Source organism: Oncorhynchus masou, chromosome 5, assembly GCF_036934945.1.
Source record: "Oncorhynchus masou masou isolate Uvic2021 chromosome 5, UVic_Omas_1.1, whole genome shotgun sequence".
Lineage (NCBI taxonomy): Eukaryota > Metazoa > Chordata > Actinopteri > Salmoniformes > Salmonidae > Oncorhynchus > Oncorhynchus masou.
In genome coordinates, this window is record NC_088216.1 from 51,138,133 (window position 1) to 51,155,726 (window position 17,594).

Here is a 17,594-nt window from a genome sequence, read left to right on the forward strand (position 1 = left end):
ACTCCAATGCTTTTTAAAAATACTTGTTTAATTGAACAATAACACAAAATGTAAAAACAGAAATATACAGACAAGAGTGCATAAACTTAATGTAGACAGGTGTCACGTTCTGACCTTCGTTCTTTTGTTATGTCTTTGTTTTAGTATGGTCAGGGCGTGAGTTGGGTGGGTTGTCTATGTTCCTCTTTCTATGATTTGGGATTTCTGTGTTTGGCCTGGTATGGTTCTCAATCAGAGGCAGCTGTCAATTGTTGTTCCTGATTGAGAACCATACTTAGGTAGCCTGGTTTCACTTTTGAGTTGTGTCAGTGTTTGTTTCCACACGGGACTGTTTAGTTTGTTTCGGTTATTCACGTTGTTATTTTGTAGTTTAGTGTTCATGTAAATAAAGTATCGTTATGGACACTTACCACGCTGCACATTGGTCCGATCTCTCCTACTCCTCCTCAGAGGAGGAAGAAGAAACCTGTTACAACAGGGGTTTTTCAGTTTTTAGGTCAATTTAAATTTGTATGGTACATACTCCTTTTTTTGTTTCTACATTTACCGATAATTGAAAAATGTTTCAGTTCTATCTTAAATAATTTAAAGAGGGTTTTGTTCTCTGCCCAGTTATATTACCTTTTATTTAACTAGGCAAGTCAATTAAGATAAATCGTATTTAAAATGGGAAACTGTTGATTGTGAAATACCCAGCAGAGTTGCAGTTCTTGACACGAACCGGTGCGCCTGGCACCTACTACCACGCCCCGTTCAATGGCACTTCAATCTTTTGTCTTGCCTATTCACCCTCTGAATGGTACACACACACAATCCATGTCTCAATTGTTTCAAGGCTTAAAAATCCTTCTTTAACCTGTCTCCTCCCCTTCATCGACCTTTACTGAAGTGGATTTAACAAGTGACATCAATAACGGATCATAGCTTTCACCTGGATTCACCTGGTCAGTCTATGACATGGAAATAGCAGGTGTTCTTAATGTTTTGTATACACAGTGTATATAAGAAGTCTCTGTCAAGGTGTTACCATTCAATCTGCTAGATTCTACTGGAATGCATCACTTGTTGTCTAGCAAATATTGTATATCTAACAAGGTGACAGATGTATCATATGAACTCATTTGCAGTCTACCCTGTGAAGACCTTTATTGTATACAGAATCAAAATTGCTATAGATGACAAATGTGTGTTTTGTGGTTGTGACACAGGGACTCTTGACTGCAAAACATTGGACTGCTCTCATGTCAGAAGGTTTTTAATTGAGCTAGAATACTTTATTTTAAGGGAAACTACTGTTAATGTTTATTTGGATGACTTTGCTTTATTTGGACCCCACTGATATAGACCCATGATTCAATTATAATTGTTCATTTTATTTTTCTTGGAAAATTCTTTATTCATCAGCCTAGTGGTTAGAGCATTGGATTAATAACCGAAAAGTTGCAAGATCGAAACCCCGAGCTAACAAGGTAAAAATCTGTCGTTCTGCCCCTGAACAAGGCAGTTAACCCTCTGTTCCTATGCCGTCATTGAAGATAAGAATTTGTTCTTAACTGACTTGCCTAGTTAAATAAAGGCTAAATAAAAAATGTATAAATAAAAGTATCAAGAATGGTCCACCACCCAAAGGACATCCAGCCAACTTGACACAACTGTGGGAAGCATTGGAGTCAACATGAGCTGGCATCCTTGTGGAACATGTCCGACACCAGTCACGACAAATAGAGGCTGTTCAGAGGGCAAAGGGGGGTGCAACTCAATATTAGGAAGGTGTTCCTAATGTTTTGTACACTCAGTGTATATATGTAATTAAAAGTCTCATTAAAGTTTGGCTACATTTTCTGACACCTCCCTCCCATCAGGATTGGTCTGGACATGATGACAGATTGTAACCAATACGCATAGGCTATCACCTACCCTTTGATATGTACTGTAGGCTAATTATTTACGGACATTTACATACACGTATGTTTTTCTTAACAGGATAGTTGTTTGGTTTTTCAAATCAATTTAATTGTCTATTTTGGTTAATAGCCTTGGTGCCCTGATAGATTGGGCACCTCTTGAAGGCCAAATGGCCTTTCCCCTAAAATCAAGAAATTCCAGTTCTGGATAATGATATAGTTGTCTATCGTTATTCAATAATTGTTTAACCCAGATAATGTGTTGTCAAACCAGTTCTGGAAAAACAAAAACTTAACCAGGAGTTAAATCTCATTCCAATTTTCTCTACAACAAGAGAGAAATGTTAATTGGCCTTTTCTTTCTGATCCTTGCTAATTGTAATACCAAGATCTGTGATCACTGGGGTATTACATTGAGTTCATAGATGAAGTGTCACGACTTCTGCTCGGCGGTCGACGTCACCGGTCTTCTTGCCATCATCGATCCATTTGTCATTTTCCATTGGTTTTGTCTTGTCTTCCCACACACCTGTTTTCAATCCCATCCATTACCTGTTGTGTATTTAACCCTCTGTTTCCCCTCATGTCTTTGTCAGAGATTGTTTATTGTCAGTGTAGTGTTATTTGTATAGGTGCGCGACGGGTTTTCGTACCCATATTTGTTTATATTCATTTTTTTCTTATTAGTGTTGTGGAGCATGTGACTTGGACATTTATTAAAAGACTCAATTTTACACTCCGTTTGACTCTCCTGCGCCTGACTTCCCTGACGTGTTCCTCCACCTCCATGAGCATAGTGTCCTCTCCTGCTGACTTCATATATTTTGATCAGAGATTCTGTCAGAGACGTGTGTGTGTATAGGTGGCAGGGAAGTAAATACAACAGGTAATGGATGGGATTGAAAACAGGTGTGTGGGAAGAAAAGACAAAACCAATAGAAAATGAAAAAATAGATCGATGTGTGTATAGGTGACGTCGACCGCCGAGCACCGCCCGAACAAGGAGAGGCAATGACGTCTGACATGAAGACTTACACTAATACAGGAGTAATAAAGGCCTAGTTCATATTATTTTTTTAATGTAATATTTTTTTTAAAGTTGTATTTCGATTTATCAGGGTGTGCTGCAGCTTCAACAACACCTGTACTTCCTGTGGCTATAAGGCTAATACATTTTTTAAGTTAAAAGACACATCTTTACTATTAGGCCCATAGAGATCCTATTTAATTTAAAGGGCACTGCAACTCAATAGTAGGAAGGTGTTCCAAATGTTTGGTATACTCGGTGTATATGTAATTCTAAACTTAGCAATAAAAGAAACGTCCTCTCACTGTAACGGTTCTCGTCTGTCGAAGGAGAAGCGGACCAAAATGCAGCGTGGTGGTTATTCATGTTCTTTAATAAAAATGAACTAGACATGAAATAACGAACAAAACAAAGAACGTGAAAACCTATACAGCCTATCTGGTGAACACAAACACAGAGACAGGAACAATCACCCACGAAATACTCAAAGAATATGGCTGCCTAAATATGGTTCCCAATCAGAGACAACGATAAACACCTACCTCTGATTGAGAACCACTCCAGACAGCCATAGACTATGCTAGATACCCCCACTAAGCCACACACCCAACACCTAACAACACCCCAAGACAAAACACACCACAATAAACCCATGTCACACCCCGGCCTGACCAAATAAATAAAGACAAACACAATATACTACGACCAGGGCGTGACACTCACTGTCAACTGTGTTTACAACTTCCACAGATATGTGACTAACATAAATTGAATAATGTGTCCCTGAACAAAGGCAGGATCAAAATCAAAAGTAACAGTCAGTATCTGGTGTGGCCACCAGCTGCATTAAGAAACGTTCCTGAATAAAGCCCTGATCATCCACATACCTGTCAATGACTGACAACTGCAAGGAGACTGGTGCCAAGAGAAGTGGGCCAGTTTTTACCCCCTGGGACCTGGAGTTTTTACTTATATGTTTACCTAACTAGTTCCTTGTAGTTGCCCTTGTCGGCTGAACTTTCCATCTCGTCAAGTCTTCTGAAAGCTAATTATTGCATGCCCTAAAACGCATTTCAAAAGTGCAGAACAAATAGTTATACTGACTACGTCCATCCTAGCTCGCTCATTAACAAAACCACATTTGTTAGTCAGCCATATCAGGTATGTTTTTTTTAAGGCAGTAAATTAGTCTGAATGAACTCTTTCGCTGCCAGACAAGGCTCCGCTGATAGCCAGGTGTAAAAGGATTCACTCCATGGTGCTGAAAAGAAAGCAATGCTGTTGGGACAGCTTTATGTAGGCCCTAACAGTTTGTGGGCACCGTTTGTCACCGTTACAGTGGAATTAATGTATTGTTTAGTGTTGTGTAGTGGCTTTGCTGGCATGCATCTAAAAATATTTTGGGGAGTTTGCCCCACCAGCATTTCAATGCTAAAATCGCCACTGACTCTGCCACCTCCAATACCTGGCTGGCACATGCGTTTCCCCTGAATCCTTCCACAGAGAACACTCCTCTGACTTGGCAATTAAAAACGAGTTTGTTTCAGCAGCATAGCAAACATATTTACAACAAAATTCGATTTGATCGGCTCGTAGCGTTCTTATTTTAAGTCACGGGCTCATAGCCAGCCACCTTTTCCCCAATGTCAATCATCTCTAGTTGTCTTTAGGCCTAAAAGAGTCACACCGCAATATAAAATAAATACGCCTATAAAAGGTTGAACTTTGGGCTACAGATGCAGTTGGTATGGGGGGGGGGTCTGTGAAAATACATTACCCACGAATCGGTCACGTCCAAAGACATTAAAACCAGGTCACGTTCCCTGACATCACTGAAGAGTCGACCTTACAGTTGAGGAGAGATCTTTGCTGAACCTTTATGTGGAACGACTGAGAGGGAACATTTGGGAAGGCGGGAGGTAATCGCCACGAGCATCTCCTTTTAACCCACCTGCACGTGATGAAACGTTTGTCTACTGTGGCCAAGCTCTGCAACAACACGGTTATTCATATCAAACAACTAGCTGTGTTCGTGTGTTGTTTATTACCGAAAAGGAGCTAGCTAGCTAGCTAACCAGAACACGTTTCCCATTAGCCATATTTTTGGGGGGAACTAGCATATAATTGAGTTGTTAGCCAACTACATAGTTGGCTACTACATGACTACAGTGGTGAGTAGCTAACGTTGTTGGAAAAAGCAGAACAAGCTCGGTAACATTAGCTAGTAGCCAGGTCATAAAGTCCATAAAGAGTAACGTGAGAAGGCCAACATATCTAATATATGTTAGCTAGCTAACATTACCAGCCAAATAGCTGGCTAGCTAATACATTTGCCAGCTGTTTTGTGTGTTTTTTTAATCATTTGTAATTGGTTTATAACGTTAAAATAATTATTTTATCTGTACTCAAAACAGAAATGAATCCCAACGTGTGGAATATCAAAGAGATTTTAAGCATCCCAACTGGATCCATGTAAGCATAACTAATTTTAGCCAAGAATATAATCCCCCTATAGCCAAGAAGATAATCCACCCCATAGCCAAGAAGATAATCCACCCCCACACAATGAAATAAATAACTGTTAGCTAAAGTGCACTGCAGCAGACAATTAATGCAGCTTTCAAAAATATATTATTGAAATTTAGCGAGTTAGCCTAAATGTTTGTGTAGCCCTTAAAATGAATTAAGTGTGTGTGTGTTTATAACTTGTAGTGTGCCCAAGATCACCAGCAGGAATGGGGCTACCAGTGACTACTCCAGTTTGACAGACTCACAGTTCCTGTTTGGATCCCAGTTTTGGCCTGAAAACTCTCAGGGCATGTCACAGGACATGGGCTTTTCAAACAGAATATCCGGTAGCTCACAGTCACAGGAGGTAGGTCTATTAGCCCATATTTTCTTTTACTTTGTAAACCATCTCATTGTCTCATCATGTCCACCTTTGTGCCACAGTCCTGAGCTCAGTGAATGCATTTTTTTTGCTCACACTATGTAGTACCCATTAATTTATAATACAACATTTAGCAATTCACTTTATCAGATGAACCCCAGAACAAACTCAAAACTGTCAGAGCTTTTCTTTGTTTTATGATGAACCAGTCATTGTGTTTCAGGCAAGTGAGCCAAAGATTTTAAGCAATTACCATTCCAAACCATTCCTGTTCGGAGACGGAAAGGACAAAGTGAAGGTGCCAAGCTTTACAAGTGGCAAAGCAATTGGCTTACTGGACAGGTTTGAAGAGGACAAGAAAAAAGCTAAAGAAAAGTGTGAGAGGTAGCTATGTCTCATGAGTGTTACTTGTTTCTGCAGGGATTTTATTATGAAAGATACAAACAACATGGTATTTTGTGGTTTAATTAGTGTCCTGTCTGTTTTATTAGTGACATTCTCACCTCTGGATTTCTACAATTCCGTGAAAAACTTGAAAATGTAAGTGAACAATCCAGAATAATACATTTTTGCAAAATTGTACTGCTGGTCTGGTGCTCATTTTCATAATAATGATAAACCCTTATTCTACGTGTGTTTCAGATTAAGCTCTCTGTAAATCACATTGATGAGAGCACTACAACAGGCAACAAAGATTTTGCAGATTTTGCAAAGACATGTGGGTTGCTTTGAACAATTTCTCTCAACTTTTATTAGAATCTATTATGCATTGCTCATTATTAACATGTTTATAAAGGAAATAATCTCTGAGACCAGTAGATGGCGCTTTAGTTCAGTAGTGAAATTATGATCACATGCATATATTTTATTATAGAAATATTTGATCTAATACCTCGATTTTGAAATTATGATGAATGAGCCGGTCTCTTTGGCTATAATGGGCAGTGTGTAGATTGTGGCTATCTTTTTACATGGGTCTTGATTGCTATGGAATGGATTGTGTATTCATTGGGGTTACCGTTTAACATCTTTTACAGTGCAGCAAAACATAGCCAGTCTGCAGGATGGCTTTGCACAGCAGTTTGAGGCCTTGCTGAATAAAGTGAGCTCACAGAATCAGATGCTAAAAGAGATGGAGGACAGAGTAACCAAGGTGAGGACAGGTGGCATTTATAACTCTGTATTGTCAAGCCTTCGTCCTGATGTTGAATTTATACTTAATGAGGGTGTGTGGGGTGAGAGTGTGATACCAACATATGACTAGTCTCTCGTGACAAACAAAACATTAGTTGGCTGGCACACAAAGTATTTGATTTTGGGTGCTGATAATACTATTTGACATACTTAGTGTTGATAATTTAATGTTACATATCTATATTTGATTTTCATGTCTTTGCTATTAGTCATATATTGTTGTCTTCTATTCTGTCCTAGACGGGTGTGGCGACTACAGAACTCAGCTCCCACATGCAGGGCCTGCAGCAGAATCTGGAGGTCCTGAGACATGAGCAGAGCCGAGATCAAAGCATGTTAGGAGAAGCCCTGTCCCTTCTAAGCACCTTGATTTCCCAGCACGGGTCCGAACCCCTCCCCACACCTGTCAGGGTGACAGAAAGCACGGTCCAGACATCCCCAGGACTGGTAGAGAGGTTCTGCCTGGTGAGTGAGGAGAAGAGGTACTTTGAAGGTGTACGTCTCTGCGGTGCGACAGCGGTCACAGTGCCTTCTAAAGCAGTGGCATCATGTGGTGTAGGGGAGACGGGAGGAGAGGCGGCAGGGTGGCTGCACCCTGCAGATAGAGGAACCAGAGGAGGACCCTCAGAGACATGTAACCAGGGGCAGGCCGCAGCCCCCAGAGCTCTGTACCTTCCTGCGATGGTGGAGGAGGATCAGCTGGAGCAGTGTAGCCAGATGATGCTGGATGAGCCGGCTAAGACTTCCTGGCAGGGGGTGTACCCATACACCACATGCTCTACCGCTGTGACTCATGGACCAGGAAGAGGTGCCGAAGCCCTACACTATCCTATGCAGGGCCTACAAGACCCCAGCACATCGGGGGGCGCTCCAGCTCTACAGCACCCCATGCAGGGTTTTCAGGACCCCAGCAGGGCCTACGCGCTTCTACAAGATGTGACCATTAGGAGCACCCGCACCATCATGAACCCCCACTGCGACCCGGAGCAGAGCAGCCAGCCTGACCACAGTGAGCCTGCAGCGGTCCCCTCAGAGAGCCCCAGGGGCAGGAGCACCATGGCTGGACGTAGGTTCACCCAGAGAGGCCAGGGACAGAGGAAACAGCCATTCAGAAGCAGGAGGAGGGCACTAATGCCACCACAGACCAGGAGTAACGGTCGATTAGTGGGCAGGGGTGGGGATGAGAACCGACAGCCCCTCAAAAACCAAAGGAAGCAGGGAGCTGGATCGACTAGCAAGGAGCAGCATGATCCCAACAGGATGGAGATGGACACACTCATACCAGAAGCTCAGAAACGACAGCAGGACAAAGAGAAGAAGTCTAACAAAGCCACCGGAGGCTATCGCAACCCTTTCAGCTTGTGGTCCCAGGAAAGTAACAGCTCTGTGTGCGGTTCCACGGGGAACAACGCCAGGCCCGCCTGGGAAAAGACCCCATCGCCACCTGAGCCCCAGGCTGTCTCAGAGAGAAACAGAGGCTTATGGCAGCTGTTTGACATGAACTGTGATTCTGACTGATGTCTGAAGGGGAATCAGGATGTCAGTGTAGGGAGGTATTGAGGAGGGAGTTGTTTGACAAGCTTTTGTTGTGTTTGGTTGATCTCAATGTAATTGGTTTTGACAACAAAATTCACCATCAAAAATGTACTTTTTCATCGATTCCCTATGTTTGTGTTTTAGTGTTTTCAAAACCCTTTACACTGTTAATGTTACATCAGACTTTCCCATTAAGATTAAACTACAAATGAATGAGCTACTGTTTCTGAGTAAATTTTGGTGCAAATTGTGGGATAACATGTACAGAAATCATGCCCACAAAAGAATACGGGATGAAAAGAGGAAAGTAATTGTCAGACCATATTTATAAGTAAAAGTCTGATGGTGTTAAAGTCAACCACGAGGGTGCCAGGCATTATTATACTTTCTGCTATATTACCAATGCAACTTTCTACATGACGGTATAACTGGGGGTTTTGGAGGTTTTTATAGCGTTTAATTAAGGGCCATCTCTTCTGTTGGCATACAGGAGAAGGGCAACACATAACTAGGCCAACACGTGCCAGTGCCACGTGTAGAATCCTCTCTCATCACCTCTTTCTGCAATTCTAGTACACTAGCTCCACAAACACATGTTTACGCCTGAGCAAAGACTCGATTTAATGTAAGCCTTATTTGCATGACAAAAATATAATCTTGAACAAATGGAAAGAGAAAAATGGAAAATTGATATAAAATAACTTGATTGTGAAGGACCTGTCTGGTTTTCTTTCCAGTATTCCAAAGATGAGGCAGAGGCATTTTACAGCAACATAAAAAATAAAATCGCAAAACAATTGTAATTACAAGCTATATTTCAGTGTCACAAAACCCACTAAGGTATGATACTCAGATACAATCTTTACTTCTAAATGTGCAACTCGGTAGGTCATATACAGTTCAAAACAAGGGTAGAGTGTTATTTTGTGCAGTGCCCCACTCAGGTCAGGGCTTTGAAACACCAACTGCGCAATGTCTGTCAACAAGAACCACCAGGATCAGCCAGCACTAATGCATTTTGACTCCTGGCCCACAGCAGCAGAAAGAAAGGTCTTGTTGCTCAATATGATCATCTTTCAGAATACATAATTATAGCCCAAGGTACTCTTAGCTAAGAAGAATAGACCTTAGGGCAGATGAACGTCACTGAGTTACTAGGTCTGCCGGGGGAGACATGAGCTCCCGTGGATTGAGGCTTGCCACCAAGCAGACGTCATAGGCATCATGCATCAGAACGCCGCGGGCCACAACGGTCCAGCGGTTCTCCCACGGGTCTAGTTCCAGGATGTCCTTGATTATGTCTTCATGACGATCTGAGGGAGACAGGGATTAGGACAGGCCAGGAATATAATTGTTGTCACTATTGGAATCACAAGACTGACAATATAATTTTTTTCAGAATAACTTGTGACAAGTTTGCTACCACATGGCGTAGAATGGTGGCTTTTTAAAGAGTGGTGTGGCAATCAAATGAAACAGCATTCATCTACACAGTCAATTTGTTAACTCCTTAAAGAGACAGGTCATCTTTTACTCAGACCTGTGCCACGTGATGTCACAGTTTTGTGAACAGTGGAAAGGAAAGTAGGTTTAGTCAGAGAGGAAGAGGCAAGCGAGAGGCATAACTGGGCCCAAAATCTGTCTTCTCCAGCAGGTGCCGTTTTTTAATCCTTATTTTTTTCACTCACCAAGCAAGTTTTTATTTGGAGGTCAGTGAGAGTGTCCAATTTCGATTGCAAAAAATTTATGGCTTATTTGCTACATGTGGCTTATTTGATTGAATAGAAGTTTCATAATGCTTAGGGTGTTACGAGTGTACTGACATAAGTAAGACGTGACATCCCAGCAGCTTTGATAAAAAAAAAAAGTTTTATCTTGGGAGTTGTGCCTGTTGTTCACATGCGTCTGCCCTCTCATTGGCTAGAATGGTCCCACCTGATCTTGCCTCCTCCCAACTGCCTTCCATTTTTGAAAACATTTATTTTCATCATTTGAGCGGCCACTTGAGTATCTGGTCAATATAATGGATCATCTGTGGTTTAGTTACCCGCCCCCTTGTAGTATCCACAGACATAAAGCTTGCCCCCCACCACCGCGGCGTTGGAGGCATTGCTGCGTAGGGATAGCTGTGGTGAAGGCATAGTAGGCCCATCCCTCCAGAAGTTTCCATCAGGGTTGTAGATTTCCACAGCATCAAGGCAACGACGGGACTGCCCGTGATCGACCCCCTCACAGCCGATACCTCCTGTTAGAACACAACTGGGTTGGTACTGGAACATTGATTACTTTGTGTTGTAAAGTCCTACTTTAAAAAACTGGGTTTTGTCCAAACATACTGTTTATGTTGAAGGTTGGGGGTTTCGCTAGGACAGTGTTACTTAATCCTGGTCCCGGGGACCCAAAAGTGTGCACATTTTGGTTTTGTCCCTAGCACTACACAGCTGCTCAACTCATTATCAAGCTTTAATTTAAAATCGTGTGTACAGTAGTGCTTAAGCAAAAACGTTTGGGTCCTCAGGACCAGGATTAGAAACACTGCTCTAGGAAAAAACATACTAAAGATCAAATTATGAGGAATAATCACCGGTTGCTGATACAAAGTGACCATCATCGTCATGACCATCAGGAAACCAATGAGAACAAATGGCCAAATGTGATATTTATTTACTTAATCTCACCCATCACGTAGATCTCGCCATTGAGTGCCACAGCACCACAGCGGTACTTGGAGTACTTCATGGGACCAAGCTCTGTCCACTTGTTTGTCTCAGGGTCGTACTCCAGGAGACGGTTGCTCAAGCGGTCTGGCTCGTCGTCCATCCGCCAGGACTGCCAGGAAAGTGACAGGACAGGTGCAGAGTTTAGAGAAGGAAGAGGGTATAGAGAGCGGGCTAAGAGTTGCACACTGACACAGATAGTGTGTCTCTCTGCTGTCAAAGCTTTGCAGCCTAAAGCACAGTGTGTACATGAGTGAGAGTGAGGGACTCCAAAAATACATAGGTGTTGTGAGATTGAATGAAACAAATGTGAAATCCCCCCTTGGCCTTCCTACCCGTACTTTGTGTGTGCAAACGCACGCACGCACGCACGCACGCACGCACACACACACACACACACACACACACACACACACACACACACACACACACACACACACACACACACACACACACACACACACACACACACACCTAATATAGTCTAACATTCACAGGCTATTCATCTACAGTACCAGTCAAAAGCTTGGATGCACCTACTCATTCCAGGGTTTTTCTTTATTTCTACTATTTTCTACATTGTAGAATAATAGTGAAGACAACAAAACTATTAAATAACACATATGGAATTATGGAGCAAGGAAAAAATGTGTATATAAAATATATTTTATATTCTAAGTATCCCACCCTTTGCCTTGATGACAGCTTTGCACACTTTTGGCATTATCTCATCCAGCTTCATGAGGTAGCCACCTGGAATGTATTTCAATTAACAGGTGTGCCTTGTTAAAAGCACATTTGTGGAATTTCTTTCCTTCTTAATGCGGTTGAGGCAATCAGTTGTGTTGTCACAAGGTAGGGGTGGTATACAGAATATAGCCCTATTTAGTAAAAGACAAAGTTTATATTATGGCAAGAAAGGTTCAAATAAGCAAAGAGAAACGACAGTCCATCATTACTTTAAGACATGCAGGTCAGCCTATACGGTACATTTCAAGAACTTTGAAAGTTTCTTCAAGTGCAGTCACAAAAATGATCAAGCGCTATGATGAAACTGGCTCTCATGAGGACCGCCACAGGGAAGGAAGACCTAGAGTTATCTCTGCTCAGGAGGATAAGTTCATTAGAGTTTCCCAGCCTCAGAAATCGGAAAGCAACTGCACCTCAGATTGCACCTCACAGAGTTCAAGTAACAGACAAATCTCAACATCAATTGTTCAGAAGAGACTACGTGAATCAGGCCTTCATGGTCGAATTGCTGCAAAGAAACCACTACTAAGAAGGACACCAATAAGAAGAAGAGACTTGCAGTCCACCTGGCCGTGCTGCTGCTCCAGTTTCAACTGTTCTGCCTTATTATTATTCGACCATGCTGGTCATTTATGAACATTTGAACATCTTGTCCATGTTCTGTTATAATCTCTACCCGGCACAGCCAGAAGAGGACTGGCCACCCCACATAGCCTGGTTCCTCTCTAGGTTTCTTCCTAGCTTTTGGCCTTTCTAGGGAGTTTTTCCTAACCACCGTGCTTCTACACCTGCATTGCTTGCTGTTTGGGGTTTTAGGCTGGGTTTCTGTAAAGCACTTTGAGATATCAGCTGATGTACGAAGGGCTATATATATACATTTGATTTGATTTGATTTGCTTGGACCAAGAAACACGAGCAATGGACTTTAGACTGGTGAAAATCTGTCCTTTGGTCTGATGAGTCCAAATTTGAAATTTCTGGTTCCAACCGCTGTATCTTTGTGAGAAGCAGAGTAGGTGAACGGACGATCTCTGCATGTGTGGTTCCCGCATGGAGAAGGAAGTTTGATGGTGTGGGGGAGCTTTGCTGGTGACACTCTAGGTGATGTATTTAGAATTCAAGGCACACTTAACCAGCATGGCTACCACAGTATTCTGCAGCGATACGCCATCCCATCTGGTTTGCGCTTAGTGGGAATATCATTTGTTTTTCTACAGGACAATGACCCAAAACACACCTCCAGGCTGTGTAAGGGCTATTTGACCAAGAACGAGAGTGATGGAGTGCTGCATCAGATGACCTGGCCTCCATAATCAACTGACCTCAACTCAATTGAGATGGTTTGGGATGACTTGGACCACAGAGTGAAGGAAAAGCAGACAACAAGTGCTCAGCATATGTGGGAACTCCTACAAGACTTTTGGAAAAGCATTTCAGATGACTTCCTCATGAAGCTGTCATCAAGGCAAAGGGTGGCTACTTTGAAGTATCTAAAATCTCAAATATATTTTGTTTTGTTTAACACATTTTTGGTTACTACATGATTGCATATTGCATAATGAAAAACCCTTGAATGAGAAGGTGTTTCCAAACTTTTGACTGGTACTGTATATCAAACCCCTTCTCTTTAGTCCATTACCTGTGGAGTTCGACCCCCGAGCACGTAGAGGCGGTTCTTCAGTCGGACCACACTGTGATAGGCCAGCGGAATGGGTAGCGGGGCGGCGCTATGCCAGGGCCCACCCTGCAGGGACCAGCGCTCCACAGAGTTGGTGATGAGGTACTGGTTCTTCAGCTTCATCTGGCCTCCCAGCAGGTAAATAGTATCACCCAGCGCCCCCAGAGCGTACGAGTCTCGGTACTCTGCTGAGCTCAGGTGCTCCCAGGTTCCCTGGGCCTCCACCCTGTGCCTGAGGAGGACAAGAAAACCAGTCAGCGGCAGGGGTTAGGAGATACATCCTATTTTAGTAAGACTCCACCATGCTAAAATAAAGACAGGAGTGCTATCAAAGCCCATTAGGCAGGCCTCTGGTCTGGAGTTACTGACAATCATTCTCATACTGTCACTCCACCTGGCCACGCACTCCACCTGGCCACGCACTCCACCTGGCCACGCACTCCACCTGGCCACGCACTCCACCTGCACTCCACCGCACTCCACCTGGCCACGCACTCCACCTGGCCACGCACTCCACCTGGCCACGCACTCCACCTGGCCACGCACTCCACCTGGCCACGCACTCCACCTGGCTATGCATTCCACCTGGCCACGCACTCCACCTGGCCACGCACTCCACCTGGCCACGCACTCCACCTGGCTACACACTCTACCTGGCTACACACTCCACCTGGATACGCACTCCACCTGGCTACACACTCCACCTGGCTACGCACTCCACCTGGCTATGCACTCCACCTGGCTACACACTCCACCTGGCTATGCATTCCACCTGGCCACGCACTCCACCTGGCTACACACTCCACCTGGCTACGCACTCCACCTGGCTACGCACTCCACCTGGCTACACACTCCACCTGGCTATGCATTCCACCTGGCCACGCACTCCACCTGGCCACGCACTCCACCTGGCAATGCACTCCACCTGGCCACAGCACATAAACAGTATGCCATTGACTGTCACTCTCATCAGTGACCATTGTTGATGATCTCATTCACACACGGAGCTCATGATACCATTCTTCCAGATTCCTACCTGAATATCTCCACATTCCTGTTCGTCTGCCTGGCCATTTTCCTCACCCCTGCCTCCCCGGCCACCACAATCTCGTTGCCTTCGGTGACGACCCCTGCACACACGAATCCCAGAACGTCTCCATAGCGTGGGGACGTGATGTAGTGGGTGCGGCCCGTGGAGGGAGCGTAGCAGAAGCTACGTTCCGAATAATTTCCATACCGGGATCGGATCCCTCCACCCTCGTTGCCGATGCAGAGCAGCAGATCCGTGGTCTCCATCCCATAGCGGAGCTTCAGTTTACGGGGTGAGGAGGCCGGATGCATCCCTGTGGCCTCCAGGGCCTCCTCCATCATCTCCAGACACTCTGCATCTGCCAACAGAGACATATTCCTCTTCATAGCCTCCCTCAAGTAGTCAGGGGCCACCAATGCAAGACGCACCTTCCTCAGGAGCTCAACCAGGTGTCTACTCCGCCTGTCCTCCACCCCATCCCCCGGAGTGTCCTGCCTGACCCAGCGCAGCACCACGTCCAGGATGGTCTCCTCCCGCGACACGTTGAGGTCGTCGGAGCTCAGCAGCGCCCCCAGTTGGTGGGCCTCTAGTTCCAGAATCTCCTCGCTCCTACACACCTGAACAAAGTGCGTCCTCAGGTATCTCTGGGCATGGTCGGCCAGCTCCTCGGCTCCCAGGTCGCGGGAAAAGTAGTACACCCCGAGGCAGTTGGAGGCGTCCATGTTCTCCCTCATGTGGCTCTGGCAGTGGTTGAACACCTCGTCCATCTGCAGGAGGAAGGCAGCGACCGAGACCCCCTGTACATTGGCGTTGTTGAGCGGGAGCTCAGAACAATACATGTAGTTTAACAATAGACCCAGGCTATCGGCTGGGGTGTCACGCAAAAACACTTCCCTAGTACTACACTCCCGCAGGCCGCAGGTGAACATAACCCGGAAGTAAGGGCTGAAAGCTGAGAGGACCACGCGGTGGCAGGGGAAGCTGATGCCCTCAGCCACTAACACCACATCGGTCAGCTTCTCTGTCTCCCTCATCTTCCTCAGCTGGTCCAGAAGACCCAGACTGTGTTTAGCTCTTAGATCCATTTGGATTGAATGTCTATTCAGGACTATTAACAACACAGAAAAAAATGAATAAAAATAGAAATAGAATTGAAATACATAAAATATAAATAAATATCACAAAATGGCAGTGTAAACAAGGAGGTTCTTTATCTGAAAAGGAGAGAAAGAAAGAAACACAAGTTCAATGTTGATCTGATCGAGCCCAGTAGATTATTTACGTTCATGCCGAGTCGAGTTTTGTTGTAATCTCTGTAAAGATTTGAGAGTTAAAAGGCCAGTCACTATCTTCAACTTTGCAGTTCTGACATTGTTAACATACATCTGTAAGTATGAAGAGCCATTCTTACTGGAATTCCCATTACCCACATTGACACTTAGACGACAATATAACAGTACAGCAACAGAAGCATGGCCATGCCCCGCCTGCCGCAGTGAAACCAGGGATCCATGTTAAACAGGGATATGACATCAATATCATCTCCCACCATGCATTGTGTTACTAAACACTTTCGCCCCCATTACTGTTGTGCGCTTTGATCACACAGTAGACAAGCCTATGTCATCCTGTCCTACCATTCAGTGGGAATCCTCCAATTCCAGTAGACCGTCATGTTCCTCAGCCAGCCAGGCTGCAGGAGGTGTTGCTAATGTGGCTGAATGCATCTGGAATTAGGGTCAGAGATAGACAGGCGGCCTAGCTATCCCCCTGAAACACAGTACTGTTTACCCTCCCCTTCCCTCGCTGCCTGCCTGAATGCCCTGGCCCTCTGAGTTGAGCACAAACCTTAAAATAGACTGTGATGTGGCCAATGGAACGGCATGCATCTAAGGGCGAGGGGAACATTTTGGATTTACCAGGAATAATGTCAGGAGACTCACACATGTTAATGTTGTGTAATGTTGAGCAATGCTCATGTTGAATTTCACAAGTATAATTGCTATTATTTTCTATTGCTATATTTTGGGGGTGTCTCGATCATGTGTAGGCTTATGTATCTGTGGAATGGCACATGGAACCAGCTTGTGGCTTGGATTCGAATTTCATGACATCACTCTCTACAGACATTTTTAATGATAATAATCCCAATATTCATAATAATCTCAATAATAAACTATGATGCAGCTGATACTTTGTTCATACCAATCAAAAAGATTGATGTTAAAATATTAACCCGAGGTGGTGTTAACCATAGAATTAGTAATGGAATAGGATCTCTGTAGTGTAAACATCCCGAACAGAGCAATTAATGACCCTTATGACCACAACAGCTATTGCAAAACTGAAACAGTTTTAGTGAGGGCATTTCTCTGTGATATCCTGTTGAGCCTTTAAATCAGAAAATGCTATATGTACTGTATGTAGAGTGCCTTCAGAAAGTATTCACACTCCTTGAGTTTTTACAAATGTTGATGTATCACAACTTGAATTTAAAATTGATCAAATTGTTGTTTTGTTTGTCACTGGCCTACTACACACAATACCCCATAATGTCAAAGCGGAATTAAGTTTTTAGTCATTTTTACAAATTAATAAAAAATGAAAAGCGGAAATGTCTTGAGTGAATAAGTATTCAACCCCTTTGTTATGGCCAGCTTAAATAGTTCAGGAGTAAAAACGTGCTTAACAAGTCACATAATAAGTTGCATGGATTCACTCCGTGCGCAATAATAGTGTTTAACATGATTTTTTCATGACTACCTCATGTCCCTTAGTCAAGCAGTGAATTTCAAACAGATTCAACCACAAAGACCAGGGTGTTTTTCCAATGCCTCGTAAATATTGGTAGATGGTTAAACATTTAAA

The 17,594-nt window shown here is 43.8% G+C and overlaps 1 protein-coding gene across 1 annotated transcript; it reads right to left on the reverse strand.

Annotated features, from left to right (window-relative positions):
* Positions 1-8,904: 8,904 nt before the first annotated feature.
* On the reverse strand, positions 8,905-16,533 carry kbtbd12 (kelch repeat and BTB (POZ) domain containing 12). The gene is made up of 6 exons (XM_064965912.1): positions 16,364-16,533; positions 14,733-15,940; positions 13,658-13,928; positions 11,230-11,380; positions 10,599-10,796; positions 8,905-9,864 (listed from the first exon to the last, which is right to left on the reverse strand). The coding sequence occupies exons 2-6, from the start codon at positions 15,809-15,811 to the stop codon at positions 9,695-9,697; spliced, it is 1,869 nt and encodes a 622-aa protein (XP_064821984.1). The 5' UTR covers positions 15,812-15,940; positions 16,364-16,533; the 3' UTR covers positions 8,905-9,694.
* Between the last annotated feature and the right edge of the window lie 1,061 nt (positions 16,534-17,594).